We start from the raw sequence: 18619 nt of genomic DNA, 5'->3' as shown, positions 1-18619 counted from the left end.
AGTATAATAGATGAAAAATAATTTGTGTAACTGAAAATGAAAATTAAGGCAATTGGCAAGCAAAGTAGGAAACTTTGACATTCAAAAACTCTACTATTTCAGTATTTATTCAATGTCACCTTCTGTAAAACATGGTAGTTATTATATTTAGCTTAACATACGTTATCTGTTATGGGTAACGACTCTATAAAATTAGTTCTCACGTTTTAGTGATATTCTTCAGTATCTGAATAGCGGTGAAGAGTCCGCTTAAACAGCGTGTTAATACTGAGCTCCTGTGAGCTCCCTGATAGCTGCACTCAAGCTAGCAAAGCATCTGTGCCTGTGCTTACATCTGAAATCCCTGGAACTGAATCCCATCTGCCAAAGTGAGCTCTGGACTTGGTCAAACCTCTCAGTACTTTACACTGGACGCACCTAGGATATGCAGCCATGTAACGGCTCCCCTGTTGCGAGACTGGGAAGAAGTACAACATTGACCTAATAAGTAATTATTACAGTATCTTTTTCTTTTAAATCTTGCATATCACGTGGGAAAGAGAGGGAACTGGAAATTCCATGTAAAGACCCTGCAGTGTAGATGCAGAAAGGGCAATGAAGACAAAGTAATCAAGATGCTTTTCGAAGATTACATAGGATACATTTAGCAGACCTGGGAAGAGATCCCAGATCGTTCGTGCGATAAAGCTTTCACGATTTCTCTCCTGCCATTACTAATTTTAAACAAACAAAATTCATAGTTTGTACAACTGCCAACATTTTATACAACATTTGTATGACTGCCACTTCTGCAGTGTGGTTTTTAAAAAAGAGAGAAGTGTCATATAAAAATGAGAGCAAACGTATAACAAAATCATTAGTAACTTAAACACATTTATCACTATCTTATCTCATAAATGTGGAAAAGCTTAAAATGAACATTACCTCTCGTTAAGAAACAGCAAGAAAATCATCAGTATTATAAGTACATCAGGTAATTGCCAGAGAAAGTGCTTGTCCATGGCAAAAGCTTTTAATTATGCGTATAGCAAAAATAACTCAAATTCTCCGTAGAAAAGGAGTCTTGCCAAATTATAGCAAATATTGGATGCATGATAAATGCCTGTTCTTTGAGAATGGTCTGGTGATTGAGTCAGTCAACTGCCAAAGATCTGAAAATGTCATTTATAAATTTAAGTCATAGAAACAGTTGAAGTATCTTAATTAACGGATTTCCAAGTTTTTTGAATCAGCAGTGAGGAGGAATGAAAACTAAGGATTTATGAAAGCTGTCAGTCAGCAATTAACCTTGTTTCACGGGTATCTTCTGTGCTCTTGCCTGTAAAAGATGTGGCTGAGTTCTGGTTCTGTTGAAGACAATGTTAGTGTTACTCATATTTCAGCTTAAAAAGTCAGAAATTAAATAACAAAGCAATAGTATACATGGGGGGGAACATTAGACATGCTGAGAAAACGTCTGCCAAGTTTGGTGCTGGTTTTTCCTTCTTACCTACTAATAAATGAGGTTTGAAGTAAATGTGCTTTAAACAGTATTGCTTTTGATGTTTAGACCGTTTGAATTAAGTAGTTGCATAAAACCAATCTGCAAATGAATGCAGGTAAGTAATTTTTTTTCTTTTTAAATGTAAAGCAATCAGAATTACAACCCCAAAACAAGTGTTTATAAGGTGGACAGTTCCAGTGTAGTATCTGACTGATCACATAGCGTGCACGGAGCTGAAAAAGAGGTAGATGATGACAGTAAGGGGGATTTTTTTAGTTGCAAATTTGTGATGTATTTACTACACTGTTCAGCACTCTGCGGTTTCTATACATTGATAAAATTGGGTGTGTTTGACTTTTAAGGTAGATAATATATACAGCATAGTATAGCTAATATTCAGTATTCTCTCTGGAGATTCTTTTTAATCCCTGAAATATAACCAATGTTAATTTACTGCTGTGATCACAGAGAAAAGCAAAGATCATGTGTAGTAATTAGAAACATGTCATTAGGGTTGACTTCGCATTTGAATTTTTTCCATCTATTACAATTAATACCTTGTATTTCTTGGCTGGCTGAACTTGGAAAAAATACAGTTTGCTAACTGCTTTTAAATATCTAATCTGAAATATTTCCAAAATATTTTCAAGTTACTTTGGCTGAGCTGAGTTCTTCAGTTTGTAATAGCTTCAAAACAAACTACAGAATTTTTCAGTCCTTTATTAGGATGAGAGACAAACTTTCCTGATATATACTCCTGACTGTATACACTTACTGCTGGCGCCACCTGTGGAAGAAACAATAAAACTTTTACTAAAATAATATGGTAAAAAGATGTTTGGATCCAGCTTTATTTTAGTTTCAAAAGCTTTGTAAAAATTCCTTTTGAACAGTTAATCACAGTTAACAGTTAATTTGTGCTATTTCTCAGTGATGTGATTTCTTAACAGGACACGCTGTTGACAGCATGCCACACCAGGCAGCAAATACACACTGGGACTCTCCATACATTTCTTAAACACACTAGTTCAGGTTCCTTATTGCTCTTTAAGACTCTTAGGGCCCATCCTGGTGTGCATGGGTACTTCTCTGTCATCTTCTGCCCTATTACTCAAGACTGGCTCCTGCACTTTTGGGGTTTCAACATGCGACTCTGCCTATCACCATGGCTCCGGCCCCGAAGTTGTGAAAAGTAAGACCTCAAACCAAGCAATCTTTGAGTTTTGATATAGGAGAGAGAGCCTCTCTCTTTCTGTTCTCCCAAATGAATGTTCTCTGTACAAAGACGAAGAACCTTTCAGCCCTGGTTGGGGTTCGTGGATGCTCACCAGGCTGCTGGCTTTGGATCCGAGACTGCATCCAGCCACTTTCATGGCCCTCTGGAATGGGGCAGATTCCAGGCCACTCTTCTGTGGCCTCCAAGTTCACGTGCTGGCCACAGACTCCCCTTCATCCGAACAGGACAAAAGGGCCCAACTTCCTCAGCCGAAAATCTGATAAACAGAATAATGAAGACTTTCTTTGGGGGGAAAATTTCTTAAATGATTGTTATGCTCCTGTATTTCTGAAGAGTATTGGAAAACTATTTGTATGTTTCGTGTGAAATGAGAGTTGCCAAAATATCTTTCACTGCCTCATTTTCTTCACTCCTGTGGCACATTCTTTGGGTTTTGGTTCACAATCTCTTATAGACCTAAATTGCCTCTTTGGGACACAGTTACCAAATGTGGGATTCTTCAGTTTACGTGGTTTGCTTTCTCAGTCATACAGCTGGTTCCTTTCAGCTCTGGCTAGTCGAGCTGTCTAAGGTTTTCTCTCACCAGAAGGAGTTTCTGTTATCTTTTTTAAAGACTTACCCAGATAATTCTGTCTAGCTCATCCTGCTTTGGCAACTTTTCCATTTTTTCCCCATCTATTGACAATCTAAAGAAAAAAGATTGTACTGAAGTTGCAGTCGTTTTGTTATGCTGCAGGATGCTGCTGGTTGCCTCGCTGGGTATCCTTGATGGTCCAGGGCGGGCCTCCAGGCGCAACTCCCGGGTAGCTTTCTTCTCAAAATAGGAAATGGAGTGCTCAGCCTAGGTTTATAGTAATTTCTTTTTACAAAATGCATCGCCATTCTGTTACAGGGGAACTAAGGGGAGACAGTGTATTGACAGGCAGTGTATTGACTAAGCAGAATGGCTGTAGTGGCTGGATATTGATTTCTATGCTAAGATTCCTATTCCACAATGCGCGCGCACCCACCCACCAGTCAAGGCCACTGCTCCTCCAGTTCAGTGTAGAACAACGCCATGGACCAAGGTGAACGGGACACCCACTCTGTTTGATATGTCAGGTCCTGGCCTCTACGTGTAGTGGCCTTGCTGTAGTCGTGTAGCTCTGGGCAAGCCTCCTAGATTTCCTCCATATCTAAGGCAAATTGGCAGTTGTCACCATGGTTTCTGCCAGCCTCTAGTTTCCCACCCCAAGTGTATTGTCAAAGTGTGAAGGCAGCAGTAATCACATAAAAAGCTTCATCTATTGCTCCTACAGGCTTAATCTGATCAGAGCTGGACAGATGTGGTCAAGGTCTCACTTACCTGAGCAGTGCTTTGGGATCGGCTTTGTCTCAAGGCACTATTCTGTTGAGGTGCAAACTGTTAGTTTTCGGAAGAAAGATAATTCTCTCTTTTAGTATTAAAACATGAAAAAAATGTATAGACTATAGAGTATCTATTGTAAGGAAGTGTCTCTGCCACCCATAAGCTGATTTAAGTGGGGAGTGTTTCAGGATAGGATACTCTTCAGTTTGAGGAAAGGTGGTAAGTTCAGATTTCTTGGTCAAATAGATCTAAGACAGTAAAAAATGTTTGCCAAGCATATGTTGAATTCAGTGTTTCTGAAAATCAACTAAAGCAAAAAATATGCTCTTTTAATGCTACATTGGACACATTTGTTCACAATGTGAAGTTAAAGTTCCCAAAGGATTTCAATTTTTAAGAAACTGAAAAAAATTATTGCTATTTTTTAGATTTCCAGGTATAGAATGGAATTGATAGTTGAAGGATATTTTTGAGAGTTTGGGAATAATTTAATGGCTGTGGAAGGCATATGCCTTGGGTTTAGGATAAGGCCTTTACTGAGTTCTGAAAAAAATTATGACCTAGTATTTATTATGGAATTTAACTGTTTTCCCTCTTTTTAATGATTAGGTGATGCCTTTCCTTGGACAATCAGTCTGCATCATTTCAGTATATATACTCTTCTTGGACAACAAATGACACTAAATTTAGTGGAACCAATGGGCTGTACTTCTACTTTAGCCGTTACTTCACAGAAACTGCTTGCTTCAGGGCCAGAATCCAGACACTCATTTGTCGTCTGCCTCCATGTCGACCTTGAGTCCCTTGAAATAAAATGCTCGAACCCCCAGGTTGGTACATTTAATTGATTTATGAAAGGAAATTAAAAATAACTTGATTTAAGTACAATTGTTCTGCATTTTGTTGAAGAGGTTCTCTTCTATTAAACATCTTAATTTTTTTTTAACTGGGCCATCAAGATCAAGGTGCTTAGATTAAGATTTGCTTTGAAGCTCTCTCAAGTTTTGTAATTTAAACTCTTCTCAAAATGTAATAGCTACAGTATAAATGCATCTTTTGGCTGATGGAATGAAATGAATTGCAGATGTACTGTTAAATGCTATAGTACTGTTCTGCTGTTCCTGTGGATTCATATACTGGAATGGTTTAATGCAATTTTTTATCATATTCTCACAGAACAAATATTTCTTCAAACATAAAATATTTTTCAGGCATACAATGGTAATTTAGTAAGAAAAAAACCAGATGTGTATAAATAAAAGTTATCATCTCATATGTGTTTATTAAAAGGCAAAAAGCTTGCTAGGTTTTCTAAGACTGCGCTATGTATTTTTCTGAGTTGGATCAAGTTTGCTTTAGTCCAACATGGTAGGTTTTCTTTGCAAACTCTTGAGTATGTTTGCTGTAACTTAAATAATACTTTCATGACAATTGCAACATATGAGCAATAGTGGTGTTGGAAACAGCACTCTTGTTCTTGGGAATTACAGACCTGCTTAGGTCTGAATAAGGCACAGCATTCATATGCTGTCTGCTCCGAAGTGTTAGCCATATGTAAGATTCATCTGAGGACTTTACAGACAAAATGGACTGTTTATTTCTTCATTTAATAGGAAGAAAAGAGAAGAACACAAAATAATATATCTTTTATCTCATAAACAATGCATCATGTTTATTAAGATTTATGGACCTGTGGCCTAAGTCTGTGAATACTAAAGCTAAGGTGGCTGCTCTAAGTTTAATGTTGTCCCTTATGCATACTCATTACATTATATTTCTCAGTCGCATATTATTTTTCCTTGCCTTATTCCATGTTCTATGAATGAAACAAGTGTTTTAAACTGTGAATTTATTTTATCATCAGTGTGTGTCTCCTGCCCATTCAGTGCCCTCCATCCAAGTTAGTTTTGACTCATTTTCTATATGTCATTGCCTTCTGTAGTAAACGCGCTCAAACTCTGTAGTAAGAGGGTTGGATAGCGTGAGATTACACGCTGGACGTGACAAAATTTAAAATTAAGCAGCCTCAACAAGGTCTACTCAGGCTTGTAAATCTGCATTACTGGGGTACTTGCACATGTAAAAGGTGGTTGTTGTGTTATTCAGTGTGCAAGTAGGAAATGGCAGAATTATGATTTTGCTGACAATTTTACTGTTTACATTTTAAGACTTCTGAAAGCTTCACTTTGTAACCTTGTGGCATTTCCATAGTTTTCAATAGATTCATGTGTTAGAATTTCACAGCCTGTGGAGTCCTGCCTTATTCTATATTGATTTTCTTAGAACTGTAAAGAAGTCATATTGATATTGCAGCTACTCACAGAATTAGTAAATATTTCTTAGATACTCATTTAGGGAAATAGTTTGTTACATTTGATTGGTACACTTTCAGCAAAATTCCAGCAACTAGTCTGATCAACTCTGATTTTTTTTTAAAGTCCAAAAATATTAATCATGGTTAATACATGTGATGCATTGATATTATTAATTTATAAGCCAAATGGAATTATTCTTTTAAATGGAAGCTTTATCTGAATTTGAATTGCAGGATTAAAAGGAAAAACAATAACTAAATTGCTCTTTTGGCGCTTTCCAAACAAAGTGCGATCAAATAGTTTGTTTTGCAATTTGTAAAGATGTAAGAAAATATTTTCACTAAAAAATTCAGATTGAAAGCTCCATGTGAATCAAAATACTGAGTATATTCAGATGTTACAATGAATTTACACAGTGGAATATCAGACCAAAATTTTCTCTTAAAGGATCCTCATGTATACTGTGATGTTACTCAATTACTGAAGTATTATAATGACCAAAAAGATAAAGACAAATTATTTGAGTTAGCAAGCTTCTGGAGTTGTCCTTTCTCCCTACTTTGCTGAAGCAAAAGGAAAAAAAGAAAGAGCCTTTTATTTTTTTTACCAGATGTTCAAGAACAGAAGATGGAAAATACAATTACATAAACAGCATCTGATATTTATAAATTCACAATAGAGTAACTATGAAATTTGATTCTTTAGAATGACAGACTGTATTTTGTCTATAGATGACAGCTTTAAATTAGGTGATACTTAGTGAATTTGTTAAATGATAACAAAGGTGAAGTATTTCATTATGTAGCTATCATGATTTAATATGACACCATGTTCTGATGGCCCTACCCCTCTAAAGTCAGTAGATACTTTCAGTATGCAAAATTGTCAGGATTTCACCTTTTATTGTATTGTTCTCAATTTTGTGGTAACGTTATTTTTGAATACAAAATACTGTAGCATATTGATTTTACTTTTTTACTGTAAAGGACAGATTTTGCCAAGTGAGCAGCGAGATCTTACTGAGTTATGTGTGGTTTTGCTGGGGAGGAAGTGGAAGCAGTGTTGAGACGGAAAACTTTCATAACAAATAGCGGCAGCATTGTTCATATTTTCTTAGGCATTTTTTTTTCTTTTGAATAGAGAGTACTAAAAATAATGATCATATATTTACTGTTATGCTCAAAAATAATTCTAAAAAAGAGACCTTCCACTTATGTTAGCTCTTCTGATATGATCAGGAATAGATTTTCAGAACATTAAGACTACTCACCTGAAAAAATGTAACCAGCATGATAAATAGAAATCCTTTCATTTTAATGATTAATAACCACTGAAATGCAATGATATATGTTAAAAAAAAAAACAAAGATACAGCTTCAGCTCCTATTTGAAGATTTTGAAGGTTATTTACACCTAAACATGTGTCTCGCTTTTGTTTTTAGGAGGTTTTGCTGGATTTCTTTTGTATTTTCTGCTCTTTAACATGTCTCCATGAAAATCATCTCCCTCTAGTAAAGTGTGTATTTTTTCTTAGTGAACGTTCTCCTTATTGTTTTGTGTCTAATTTCGGAGAAGGGTACACTATTAGGTTAATACTAATTGGCTGTCTGGTTGCTGGTATTGTTCAGAGAGATGGATATCGCTGTCTGAAATAGCAACTCTTTCAGAGTGGCTGCAAAGATTCTGGCTTGAGGAATTAAAAAAAAATGAAAACATAAATAATTACTAACTTTAATGACTATGACTTGCTATCTCATTTAGGTCCAAATTCTTCAGTCGGGGATTATTAAGGGATAAACCTCTCTAGCTTGTGTATGAGCATGCATGTAAACACAGAAGTTGCATCATTTCTTCATTCATGTTACTTTGTGCCTTTATGAACCCTGGCATAATTCAATTTTTGGAAACGTTGTTTCCTTAGGACAAGCATAGCTTAAATTAGCCTTTAGTCTTGACCAATAAATATTTTGATGGAGGGGAGGTTGCAAGCATCTGATTTGGATATGTGCCTGTATTCTATTAATTTTCTAGAGATTGTTTTGCCAGCAAAGTGTCAGCACCAATTAATGTTATACTACTCAATCAATCAGATGGACATTATTAGTTGCTCTTCCTGAGTTACATGAAAGAAAGTCAGGAAAACCTGGAAGTTTGTAATTAATAATTTAAAGCCTGCCACTGCACTACAGACACAAACCCTTTTTAAAGTGTAACTAAAATAAGTTTTTGCTGTAAGTGAAAGAACTAGCAGTAATGTTTGTCTGTAGATTACTCCATGCATGAAGACAAAAAAATACTGAGAAGTTCATCTCCTTTAAGAAAAAATTCTGTCAAAAGAGTGTATGACCTACTCAGTGTAAGCCTTGAAACTTCAAAAGAAAATCCAAGATGAATTAAGAAGGTTTTTATAAAATTCCGGCACTTCACCTCTTAAGAAAGGACTGTGGCATGTTCTTTGAGACTTCATCACACATTCTCACGCACAAAATCAAGTACTGTTTTATATCAAATGTAGATTGACAACAGTGTTTTTCTGCATCTGTTCTGCCCACATAAGAAGCCAGCTTCAGAGAGTAGATGTGTCCTGAGGCTTAAAGTTCTTATAAATATGAGAATTTCCATTTTTTATAATGGCAAGTTGGGTATGGTATCCAGCTGTGGAACTGCTTATATATTGTTTGCAGTTTTCCCTGAGCTTGTTTTATACAGTATATGGCAATATGTTGTCATACAAATTCCATGATTAATGCTTATTTACAAAAGCTTGTGTAAATATCTTAGAACTGAGTCAAACAATGTGCAAGTTAAACAGTATGTTTTCTGAATATTGGTATGACATATCCCAGGAGACTATTGAGTTTGATAGTGAATATTCTTTCTACTACATAGAAGACTTACATATGCTGCATGAGATCACTATTTTACTACTATTAAAATTGAGTAATTTTTACATTCTTAATATTTTATAATGTTTATTTTTACATATTTTCCTTTTTCTAGGATTTTAGTAGAAAGGGTAATATCCATACATATGAAATGTAACAGAAATTAGATTTTTTTACTGTTAAAATGTGTTAGTAAAAGTTTTACATGACGAGGTTATTGGTTATATTTTTATGAACTACATACTATATATTTAGAGAAACACAGATTTCTGATCAAAATCACTATAGTGTAACGTGTTAATTAAATTAATTGCTAAGTAGTTACTTATCAGAACATCAAAAATTGTGAGACTTTCAGTTCTGCTGTAATTTTAGGTCTCAGTGGAGAACTTTGATTTTGATGATTTTCCTTCATGTTATTATGGAAAACTTCATCTTAAAAAAAAACATTTCTTTTAGGTGCAGCTTCTGTATGAACTGGCAGAGATCGCAAGTAAAGTTTGGAATAAAATTCAGAAGAAAGGAATTCTTTATCAATCTTCTGTCTATACTGAACCCATGACAGGACCTGTTCCTCCTAGCTCTCCAATTAAAAGTAGTGTTGGTACAGCTCCACCAGATACCAGCACGTACAGCCCGTCTGCTGACATTGGGACCACTACAGAGGTAGGCTTTCTTAAAAGATGTGTTATGTGAATACTGACCTACAAGATGTGGTGTGTAGTCAAGTAAGAATCAAAAGGATTAAGAAAGAGTAGTAGTGTCCCTATACAAAGTAGCTTTGCTCATGATCACCTAATGACGGATGTTTCATTACTCGGTTTGGGGGAAAAGGGGAAGGAGAAAAAGAAAAGGATTGTAGTATTGCTCCTATGTTTATTATTTGTTTGGATCATTCCTCTTAGAAACAAATGAATATTAACTCCTGTAAGAAAATTTTAGCTAGTGTTTTCAAGTCCAGCAGTATAAGGCATTTTTCAAGTCCAGAATTATAAGAAAGAGTAGTAACTGGTGGTTTTGAAGTGCCTGTGGCACTTGTGCTGCTTGTGGCTTGTGAGTCATCCAAAGTAGCTTTGGTGGTCAGCCAGTCATGTGGAGCCAGTCAGTAGGACGCCCGTGCTGTCTGGAGCTGCTGTGTGTGTAGTCTGTATTGGCAAGCTGAGAGAGGTACAGGGCCAGTGGATGTCCCAAGGCCGGCACTGGGGGTCACCCAGTTGCACGCCCCTCCCCCCCCCGGCTCCATCCTGCCATCATCATGCTCCGTCTCTGAACCACTTCTGTAGCTCTGGGCCTCCACCTCTCCCAGCTCTCCAGAGTCTCAGGAATTTTTTGCAACTCGGTCACATGAGGATTTTGGTTTACAGCTTCCAGTATGAGGAAGATTGACTACTTGGTTTTATGTATTTCTGCTTCTGTAATTTGCAGCACTGTATAACTGACTGGAGCAAACTAGTAACTGATCTTAATCTCTACATGTGCCTAAAACTGTAAAATATTATTTTAAGGCATGGGAAGGAGTTCTGCTTCTTCACCATACTGCTGAAAGAGTCCTGGTTCTCTATCAGCAGGAAGGCAGCGTTGAACTTCATCTCTGGGTGTTGTTAGCCAGGTGGCACCAGGTGGCTGATGTAGTAGCATGTGTGGCCACAGGAGGCTTGCAACTGGGCAGGCCTCGTATTTGTGATTTTCTTAGTGTCCCTGTCAACCTTCCTAGTTAGATTAATCAGTTAGATTAATTAGTTGGCCTTCCTCATGCTCCAGGAGAGAGCAGTAAATGCATAAGATGAGGCTATACCAACACTGTTTTGTATGTATGCAATGCTTGAGTCTTAACATAAAGCAATGAGAATGTGGGGAGATGGCTCCAAGGAGACTCGTTTTCATTCTCCAGACAAGCCTGGTGACTTGGGAGCATGCGGTAGAGCAGGTCAGGGACACAGGCAAATATGGAGCACTGGGAACTCTGGCTGCAATTACATAGTTCAACGTTTTGGCCAGAATTGCTTTAACCCTACGTGCAGTTGTATTAATTCTAGGTTTTGGAGAGACTGAATTGGTGCTTGCCATTGCTTACTTTCATCATGCGCGTACGTGTAAACACACACACACACACGCACTCGCACGCGTGCAGAGAGAGAGAGAGAGAAGTGAAAATTTTTAAAAGGTATTTGAGATAGAGTTTCAACTGTTAAGTCGTTTCACTAAAATACACATTTCTAAATTATTTGACTTGCCTGGGTTTTAGTGTATTTCTTTATGTTTGTGCAATCTCTGTTGTGAAAAATCTAGCCACAGGTACAAAATTTGAAGATAAGTAACAACAGTAAGAAGACAGTATGGCCCCCAAACCAGTATTTTTTTCACCTACTGGCCTCAAATTCCTTTCTTATTAAAATCAGAAACCACCAACTTTATAAGTAGGAATTTGTTTTTGACCATCTATATAGACAGCAGTATTTAGAGTACATGCTGTACTTAGAGCCTTACTTGAAACTGATTCAGTAATTGTTTTAATCCGTGTGTTACCAAGATTATTTCGGCAATATAGATCTAAATGAAGTTTGGTGAGTTAGCCAACAAAGGACAACACTAGAATTTGTGTTGAGCGTTTTTTTCTCTGAAGCCAAGATCATCATTTCAATCTTGTTAGAATAGAAAGTTAATATATTAAAACACATGGCATTAATATTGCATTTTTTCACAATAGGGGACTTAGAATTGACAGCACTTTACAACTAATATTTGAAAATTGCTTTCAAAGCAATGTATCATTTTGCTAGATAGTAAAAATTTAAAAATTTAAAATTTAAAAAACATTGACTCTGCTTTGGCAATATTGTTATTTAAGGTATGAAAGGGGAGAAGAGGTACAAACAGGAAAAAGCGCTTGCAAAAAGCCATAGTTCATCTCTGGAAGAGGGAGGGATCGAACCTGTCCAACATCTTGGTGCGTGCTCTGAGCCCAAGGTGCTCTGCCTTGGCCGGCAAGAAGGCGAGGACCAGCCAGCATGGGGGAGATGCAAGTACACAGATAGGAGAGCATACTGAGGCAGGTGTCAGTGCTGTAATGGCAACAGTGAGGTGAGAGAACGCATAGGGGAGACTGCAAGGAGCTCTTTGCTAGCAATTGAAACTAAGTTAGAAGGTGAGATTCGATGTTGTTTTCAGGAAGAGATTGACAGAGTTGTTCAAGTAGGAGGGTAATATTTTTTGCTCAGTAGTTAGGAAAATCTTGTTCAATTTCTGGGTAGGTAGGTGGGCATATTATCTCTGAGATGATTAAATTCTAAACAATATGTAGGGTGTTTTAATTAACAGCAAAGAAAAGAAAGTGAAAGGTTTTGAAGTACTATGGTTGAAAAAAGATATGGAGAGAATCTTTGTCATGGGAAGTCAAGTCAGAGTTTAGATTCCTGCAAGACTGGTAGCTACAAAAATGCTGTATTTTTTGTGGGAAAGTTAGTGAGACTGTAAGGAGAAAAAGAACTGTGACGCCCCGTGGGGGAGTCATCTGAATGATTCAACTGTTATGGGATGTAGCATCAAAGAATGTCTTGACCTAACGCTTCCTCGTATTTAAAGGTTGGGGGGAAAAAAACCCATAATTATCCCTTCTCTCTTAAGACTAAAACTCTGTCAAGCTACCAGTTGGAGTGAGATGAATTACCTAGGAGGATGACCAAGTTAATGTGTTCTTGTTGATATAAACAAAGTAAGCTGTTCCAAACAGGTTATTAATAAACTGTAGGGAAAATGATATTAAGCTGTCTATCACCATTTTAAATGGATGCAGTGATCAGTTTATCTGACGTTTTCTTTTAAATCTTTTGCTCAGTGATAGTCATAAGTAAAAAAAATAATAATAATAATAAATCTCAAACCGTTTTGAAGCTGTACTGTGAATTTGTGCAGATTGTTATGTGAGAAGCAGCTATGAACATTGCTCCTGAGGCCATGCAGTCCTGAGGTCTGTGTGTTGCGAAGGGAGATCATAGTACCCTTGGGGGTGGGGAAGGCAAAGCACCCTTGGCCAACCAGTGAGAACTAGTAAAAGGAACCATACTTTCTCCTCACTTTTCTAGTAAACTATTTGAGACAATATAAATTAAATAATTTGTAACATAATGGTTGGCAGTATCTCCAAAACACATTCCCTTTCTTCTGCAGTTGGTGGCTGTCTCTGAACTTATTCTACATATTTCCTAGTATCAAAGTACAAGATAGGTTCTCATTAGAGTGACATGGTTGCTGTCCTGCCCTTTAAGGTAAGGACTGTTGAGAATTTAAAAATACATGTATTGAAATGTTAGCTAGGACATGTTCTCCCTCATTCTTTTTTAACCAGCGAAAGTTGTTTGTCCTCTGAGAATAATTAATCTCTTGGTTTCCCTCTTTCCTCTTGCTGACTTAATTACAATCATCATACCAAAAGAAAAAATAAGATTTTGCCATAGTTTGTGTGATCACAAAATCCTGCTTCTCCTTTACTTGTAGAGGGTAGGATTTGAAGGTGAGAGAGAGAATCTGGTCTCTTCTGCTCTCTCCAGCTGCCACTTAGGCCAGCTTTTAGTTTACTGAAACCTCAGTCATAGTCTATACACACTTCATTTGAATAAAAGTAGCTTCCTTAGTACATTCAATATGCACAGTTTCCCCATATAGATGCAGGGGTACATCTGAGAGGCACCTATACTGAGAGGAAATGCTGTGCAGCTACTCTGCTGCCCCAAAAGTAGGCAAAGAAAGTCAGCAGGCCCCGTAGACAAGAAATGTAGACAGATCTTTTGATTGGTTTGTCTCCTGTGAAGTATAGCAGCTAGTTCTACCCGTCAAATTGCCTAATGGGCTGCAGATGTCTGTTATACTATACTCTTTCCAGCAAGCCCAAGTTTTTCTTCTGGGTCTAGTGTGAAGATATAGTCCTCCACAGTTCATCCAAATATGGATCATTGTATATGGCATCTGTATCAGACATAAGACTTTTTATCTAGAGAGCCTGTTTCTGTTTGCAAGAGCCCCTCTGGTGAAATCAAAGCTAGTATTTTGAAACCACATTGTATTACGTTCTGCCAAAGTACAGTTGAGGGACCTTCAGAGGACCTTCTGAAGAAATCACCTTAATTTCAAAAAGTGGGAAAGGAGGGAGGTGGGCGCTCAGAGGAACCTGGTGCCCACCTGCTCTGTACGTCATAGTGGTCATCAAGCACCCCTCAGGCCTCACGTAGGAAGTCTGCGAGTCCCGGGGAGAGATGGGCGGTGGTTGGGGAGGGGAAGGCAGAAGTCATCTTTAATACCGCACAGAAACCGAGACTGTAGGAACTGGGGTGTCAGGAAAGTTAAACAACTGAAAATAAGTGAAACTGCTTGGGAGGGGAGGATGACGGCAAAAGGCATCTTTTCTGTGAACGGAAGAGGGGAAAGGGGAGGCAGAGGCAGCTTTGGGAAAATAGCTGAGACGTTTGGAGCAGCATTTCACCTTTTATCTTAAGTCTGTTCTCTCCCTGTCTGTAGTTTTGCTCCTGGTTTGAACTGAACTACTCCCTTCCCTTTCCCTTCCCTTTCCCTTCCCTTTCCCTTCCCTTTCCCTTCCCTTTCCCTTCCCTTTCCCTTCCCTTTCCCTTCCCTTTCCCTTCCCTTTCCCTTCCCTTTCCCTTCCCTTTCCCTTCCCTTTCCCTTCCCTTTCCCTTCCCTTTCCCTTCCCTTTCCCTTCCCTTTCCCTTCCCTTTCCCTTCCCTTTCCCTTCCCTTTCCCTTCCCTTTCCCTTCCCTTTCCCTTCCCTTTCCCTTCCCTTTCCCTTCCCTTTCCCTTCCCTTTCCCTTCCCTTTCCCTTCCCTTTCCCTTCCCTTTCCCTTCCCTTTCCCTTCCCTTTCCCTTCCCTTTCCCTTCCCTTTCCCTTCCCTTTCCCTTCCCTTTCCCTTCCCTTTCCCTTCCCTTTCCCTTCCCTTTCCCTTCCCTTTCCCTTCCCTTTCCCTTCCCTTTCCCTTCCCTTTCCCTTCCCTTTCCCTTCCCTTTCCCTTCCCTTTCCCTTCCCTTTCCCTTCCCTTTCCCTTCCCTTTCCCTTCCCTTTCCCTTCCCTTTCCCTTCCCTTTCCCTTCCCTTTCCCTTCCCTTTCCCTTCCCTTTCCCTTCCCTTTCCCTTCCCTTTCCCTTCCCTTTCCCTTCCCTTTCCCTTCCCTTTCCCTTCCCTTTCCCTTCCCTTTCCCTTCCCTTTCCCTTCCCTTTCCCTTCCCTTTCCCTTCCCTTTCCCTTCCCTTTCCCTTCCCTTTCCCTTCCCTTTCCCTTCCCTTTCCCTTCCCTTTCCCTTCCCTTTCCCTTCCCTTTCCCTTCCCTTTCCCTTCCCTTTCCCTTCCCTTTCCCTTCCCTTTCCCTTCCCTTTCCCTTCCCTTTCCCTTCCCTTTCCCTTCCCTTTCCCTTCCCTTTCCCTTCCCTTTCCCTTCCCTTTCCCTTCCCTTTCCCTTCCCTTTCCCTTCCCTTTCCCTTCCCTTTCCCTTCCCTTTCCCTTCCCTTTCCCTTCCCTTTCCCTTCCCTTTCCCTTCCCTTTCCCTTCCCTTTCCCTTCCCTTTCCCTTCCCTTTCCCTTCCCTTTCCCTTCCCTTTCCCTTCCCTTTCCCTTCCCTTTCCCTTCCCTTTCCCTTCCCTTTCCCTTCCCTTTCCCTTCCCTTTCCCTTCCCTTTCCCTTCCCTTTCCCTTCCCTTTCCCTTCCCTTTCCCTTCCCTTTCCCTTCCCTTTCCCTTCCCTTTCCCTTCCCTTTCCCTTCCCTTTCCCTTCCCTTTCCCTTCCCTTTCCCTTCCCTTTCCCTTCCCTTTCCCTTCCCTTTCCCTTCCCTTTCCCTTCCCTTTCCCTTCCCTTTCCCTTCCCTTTCCCTTCCCTTTCCCTTCCCTTTCCCTTCCCTTTCCCTTCCCTTTCCCTTCCCTTTCCCTTCCCTTTCCCTTCCCTTTCCCTTCCCTTTCCCTTCCCTTTCCCTTCCCTTTCCCTTCCCTTTCCCTTCCCTTTCCCTTCCCTTTCCCTTCCCTTTCCCTTCCCTTTCCCTTCCCTTTCCCTTCCCTTTCCCTTCCCTTTCCCTTCCCTTTCCCTTCCCTTTCCCTTCCCTTTCCCTTCCCTTTCCCTTCCCTTTCCCTTCCCTTTCCCTTCCCTTTCCCTTCCCTTTCCCTTCCCTTTCCCTTCCCTTTCCCTTCCCTTTCCTTTCCCTTCCCTTTCCCGTCTGAATTCCATCAAGGGAGCAATAAAAGCACATGAGGCAGTTTTAGAGCAGGCACTCAGTGGCCGGGAGAGCTAATACCAACAAAAGTTTGCTTGATTGCTGTCATGATACTCGCAGATCTGCAAAGAACCTGCAAATACTCTTTCTAAAAACTGGAAAATACTTTTATTTTCTTTTTTTTAAATATGGTATGCATAATTTCTTTTCACTCTCTAAAATGCTAGTATTGCATACTCATAGTTCATAGTTTGACCTTTAGAAATTTCCAGGTAGTTAATATTGGCCTAACTCTACTCACAATAAAGTCAGTGGGAGCAAAGCTAGATCCATTTTGTTTGATTTGAAAAATACCATCCTATATTTGTAAATTATAACTTAGTTTTAGACTGTCGTAACACTAATGTTTTTAATGCAAGAAATGGAGGAGATAATATATAAAAATGGACTGCATCAGCCACGATTTCAGCATGCGGCTATGTATTTTTGTAGTCATTATTGCAGACTACCAGCAACGAAATATATAGAGTAATTAAACTGTAGTGTGTATTTCTACAGATTTGACTTAGAGAGCTTTCCCAAGAGTTTGAGAAATCTTGTTTGTGTTTTGTTTATCAGAGTTTGTGTTTAGTTTATATGTTTCTGCAGTTTTTACATTTGAAATCTTAAAGTCTGTCAAACAAAAAATACCTCCCTGCAATAGGTACACTTTTTTTTTTTTTAACTTCAGAAATGTTATCGTTAATGTGCTGTTCTGTTCTGTGGAAGATGAATGATTATTTTTAAAGCTTCTTTCAAGTGCAACAGCCTTACTATAAATGAATAGGAAGAAAGCAAACTCTCAGAACTGTTTGTATTAAAAAGCAAAAGAAGTAATTTGTTTATATGATCTGTGGATGATTTATATTTTAAGCTGCGTGTAATTCTTTTCATGCTGACAAGTTGATAGTGAGCGCCGCAGTCATATGCAGATAAAGCTACCTAGCTCCCTGAATTTCAGTCTGGGTGGTAGTTGGCCGGGAAACATGAGTGAAAGGCTTAAGTACTAGGGGGTTGGAAACAGTTAATCATTTTTACCACCCCGGCTTTGGAGCAGCAAGAGCAAAGGTAGTAGAGACTAGAACAGGCCACTTGTTACTGTTTACTTAAGTACAAACAGTGGTAGAAGTGTTTAGTCCTTGGGGAAGTTCTGTGATTGAGCAAGAACGCAGAAGTTATTTTGATAAGGCATAGCAGTAGTGTGGCCAAACTGTGATCATCCTGGAGCTTTAGGCAGGCCTTGGATGAAGGCCTCGTATGTTTGGTTCTTCCTGATGAACAAAGATAAATTCTCCTAAGAAAATAAACTCGGTATATTGGTCAATTTGCAACAATTGGTGAAAGAATTAAACTGTATATTTTAGGACTTGGCATGAGAAGTTGTGGGAAAATAGTTCAGTGTTTCTGACTCTGGCTTGATTTTTCTGTAGATCTGGAAACAGAGCAGAAAATTAATATATAAACATATTTAACAATACCATGCTGGGTGCTGAAAATCCAAACTGAAAATTGAAACTGCATGAGAAACAAGAGCGCAGTCTCTTCTCACTTCAGTTTCATAGTTATGCAGTGCAAAAATTTTCTAAGGTTTTGAGCTTATTTGAAAAGAAAATGACTTCAGCTACTGCAGACCATCATTTTTTTCACTCCTTGTGACTCTGCCCAGTGGTTCTGGATACCGTACCACTACCAGAAGGCTGAGAAGAAATGCAGTCCCTTCCTTTCCCACCTCCCACAGGACAGCCATGCAGCAATTTCTGCCTTCAGAGGAGCACATGTACAGCTGCAGCCACTGAGAAAGGGCCAATCCAGCTGTTTACATATGTTAGATTGGTGGAACAATTTAGAGTATGTTCAGTGTGAACTGCGGAGCCAGGAGGAGATAGGAGGAGCCAGCAATGTCCGGTCGGGAGCAGGCGACCAGCAGGTGGGAATGTTTGCGGACAGCCCCTTCCACCGGCTTGGCAGCACGCAGCCGAGGATATCTCTGTAAGCCTCAGCTTAACGTGGGATCTGCGATACCCATAACCTGTGTGTAAAATTGTGGTGTACAGCTGCGCGTGTTGAGCGAGGCCATGGCTGGGACTTGCAGGCCCTGCGATGGAAGAAGTGCCAA

The 18619-nt window shown here is 39.2% G+C and overlaps 1 protein-coding gene across 9 annotated transcripts in view; it reads left to right on the top strand.

Moving 5' to 3' along the window:
• VPS13B (vacuolar protein sorting 13 homolog B) overlaps positions 1–18619 on the top strand; it is a 483999-nt gene that overhangs the window by 253434 nt on the left and 211946 nt on the right. For all 9 annotated transcript variants that reach the window (XR_010388020.1, XR_010388021.1, XM_064507672.1 and 6 more), the window contains 2 exons: positions 4678–4898; positions 9728–9934. Coding sequence is in view for 7 of the 9 variants with exons in the window: in XM_064507672.1 (XP_064363742.1) it covers positions 4678–4898; positions 9728–9934 (428 nt within the window). In the remaining 2 variants the exon portion in view is untranslated. The remainder of the gene's footprint in view (positions 1–4677; positions 4899–9727; positions 9935–18619) is intronic.

Source organism: Dromaius novaehollandiae, chromosome 2, assembly GCF_036370855.1.
Source record: "Dromaius novaehollandiae isolate bDroNov1 chromosome 2, bDroNov1.hap1, whole genome shotgun sequence".
NCBI lineage: Eukaryota > Metazoa > Chordata > Aves > Casuariiformes > Dromaiidae > Dromaius > Dromaius novaehollandiae.
The sequence above is the reverse complement of the archived record's forward strand: the minus strand, read 5'-3'. Positions and strand labels throughout refer to the sequence as shown.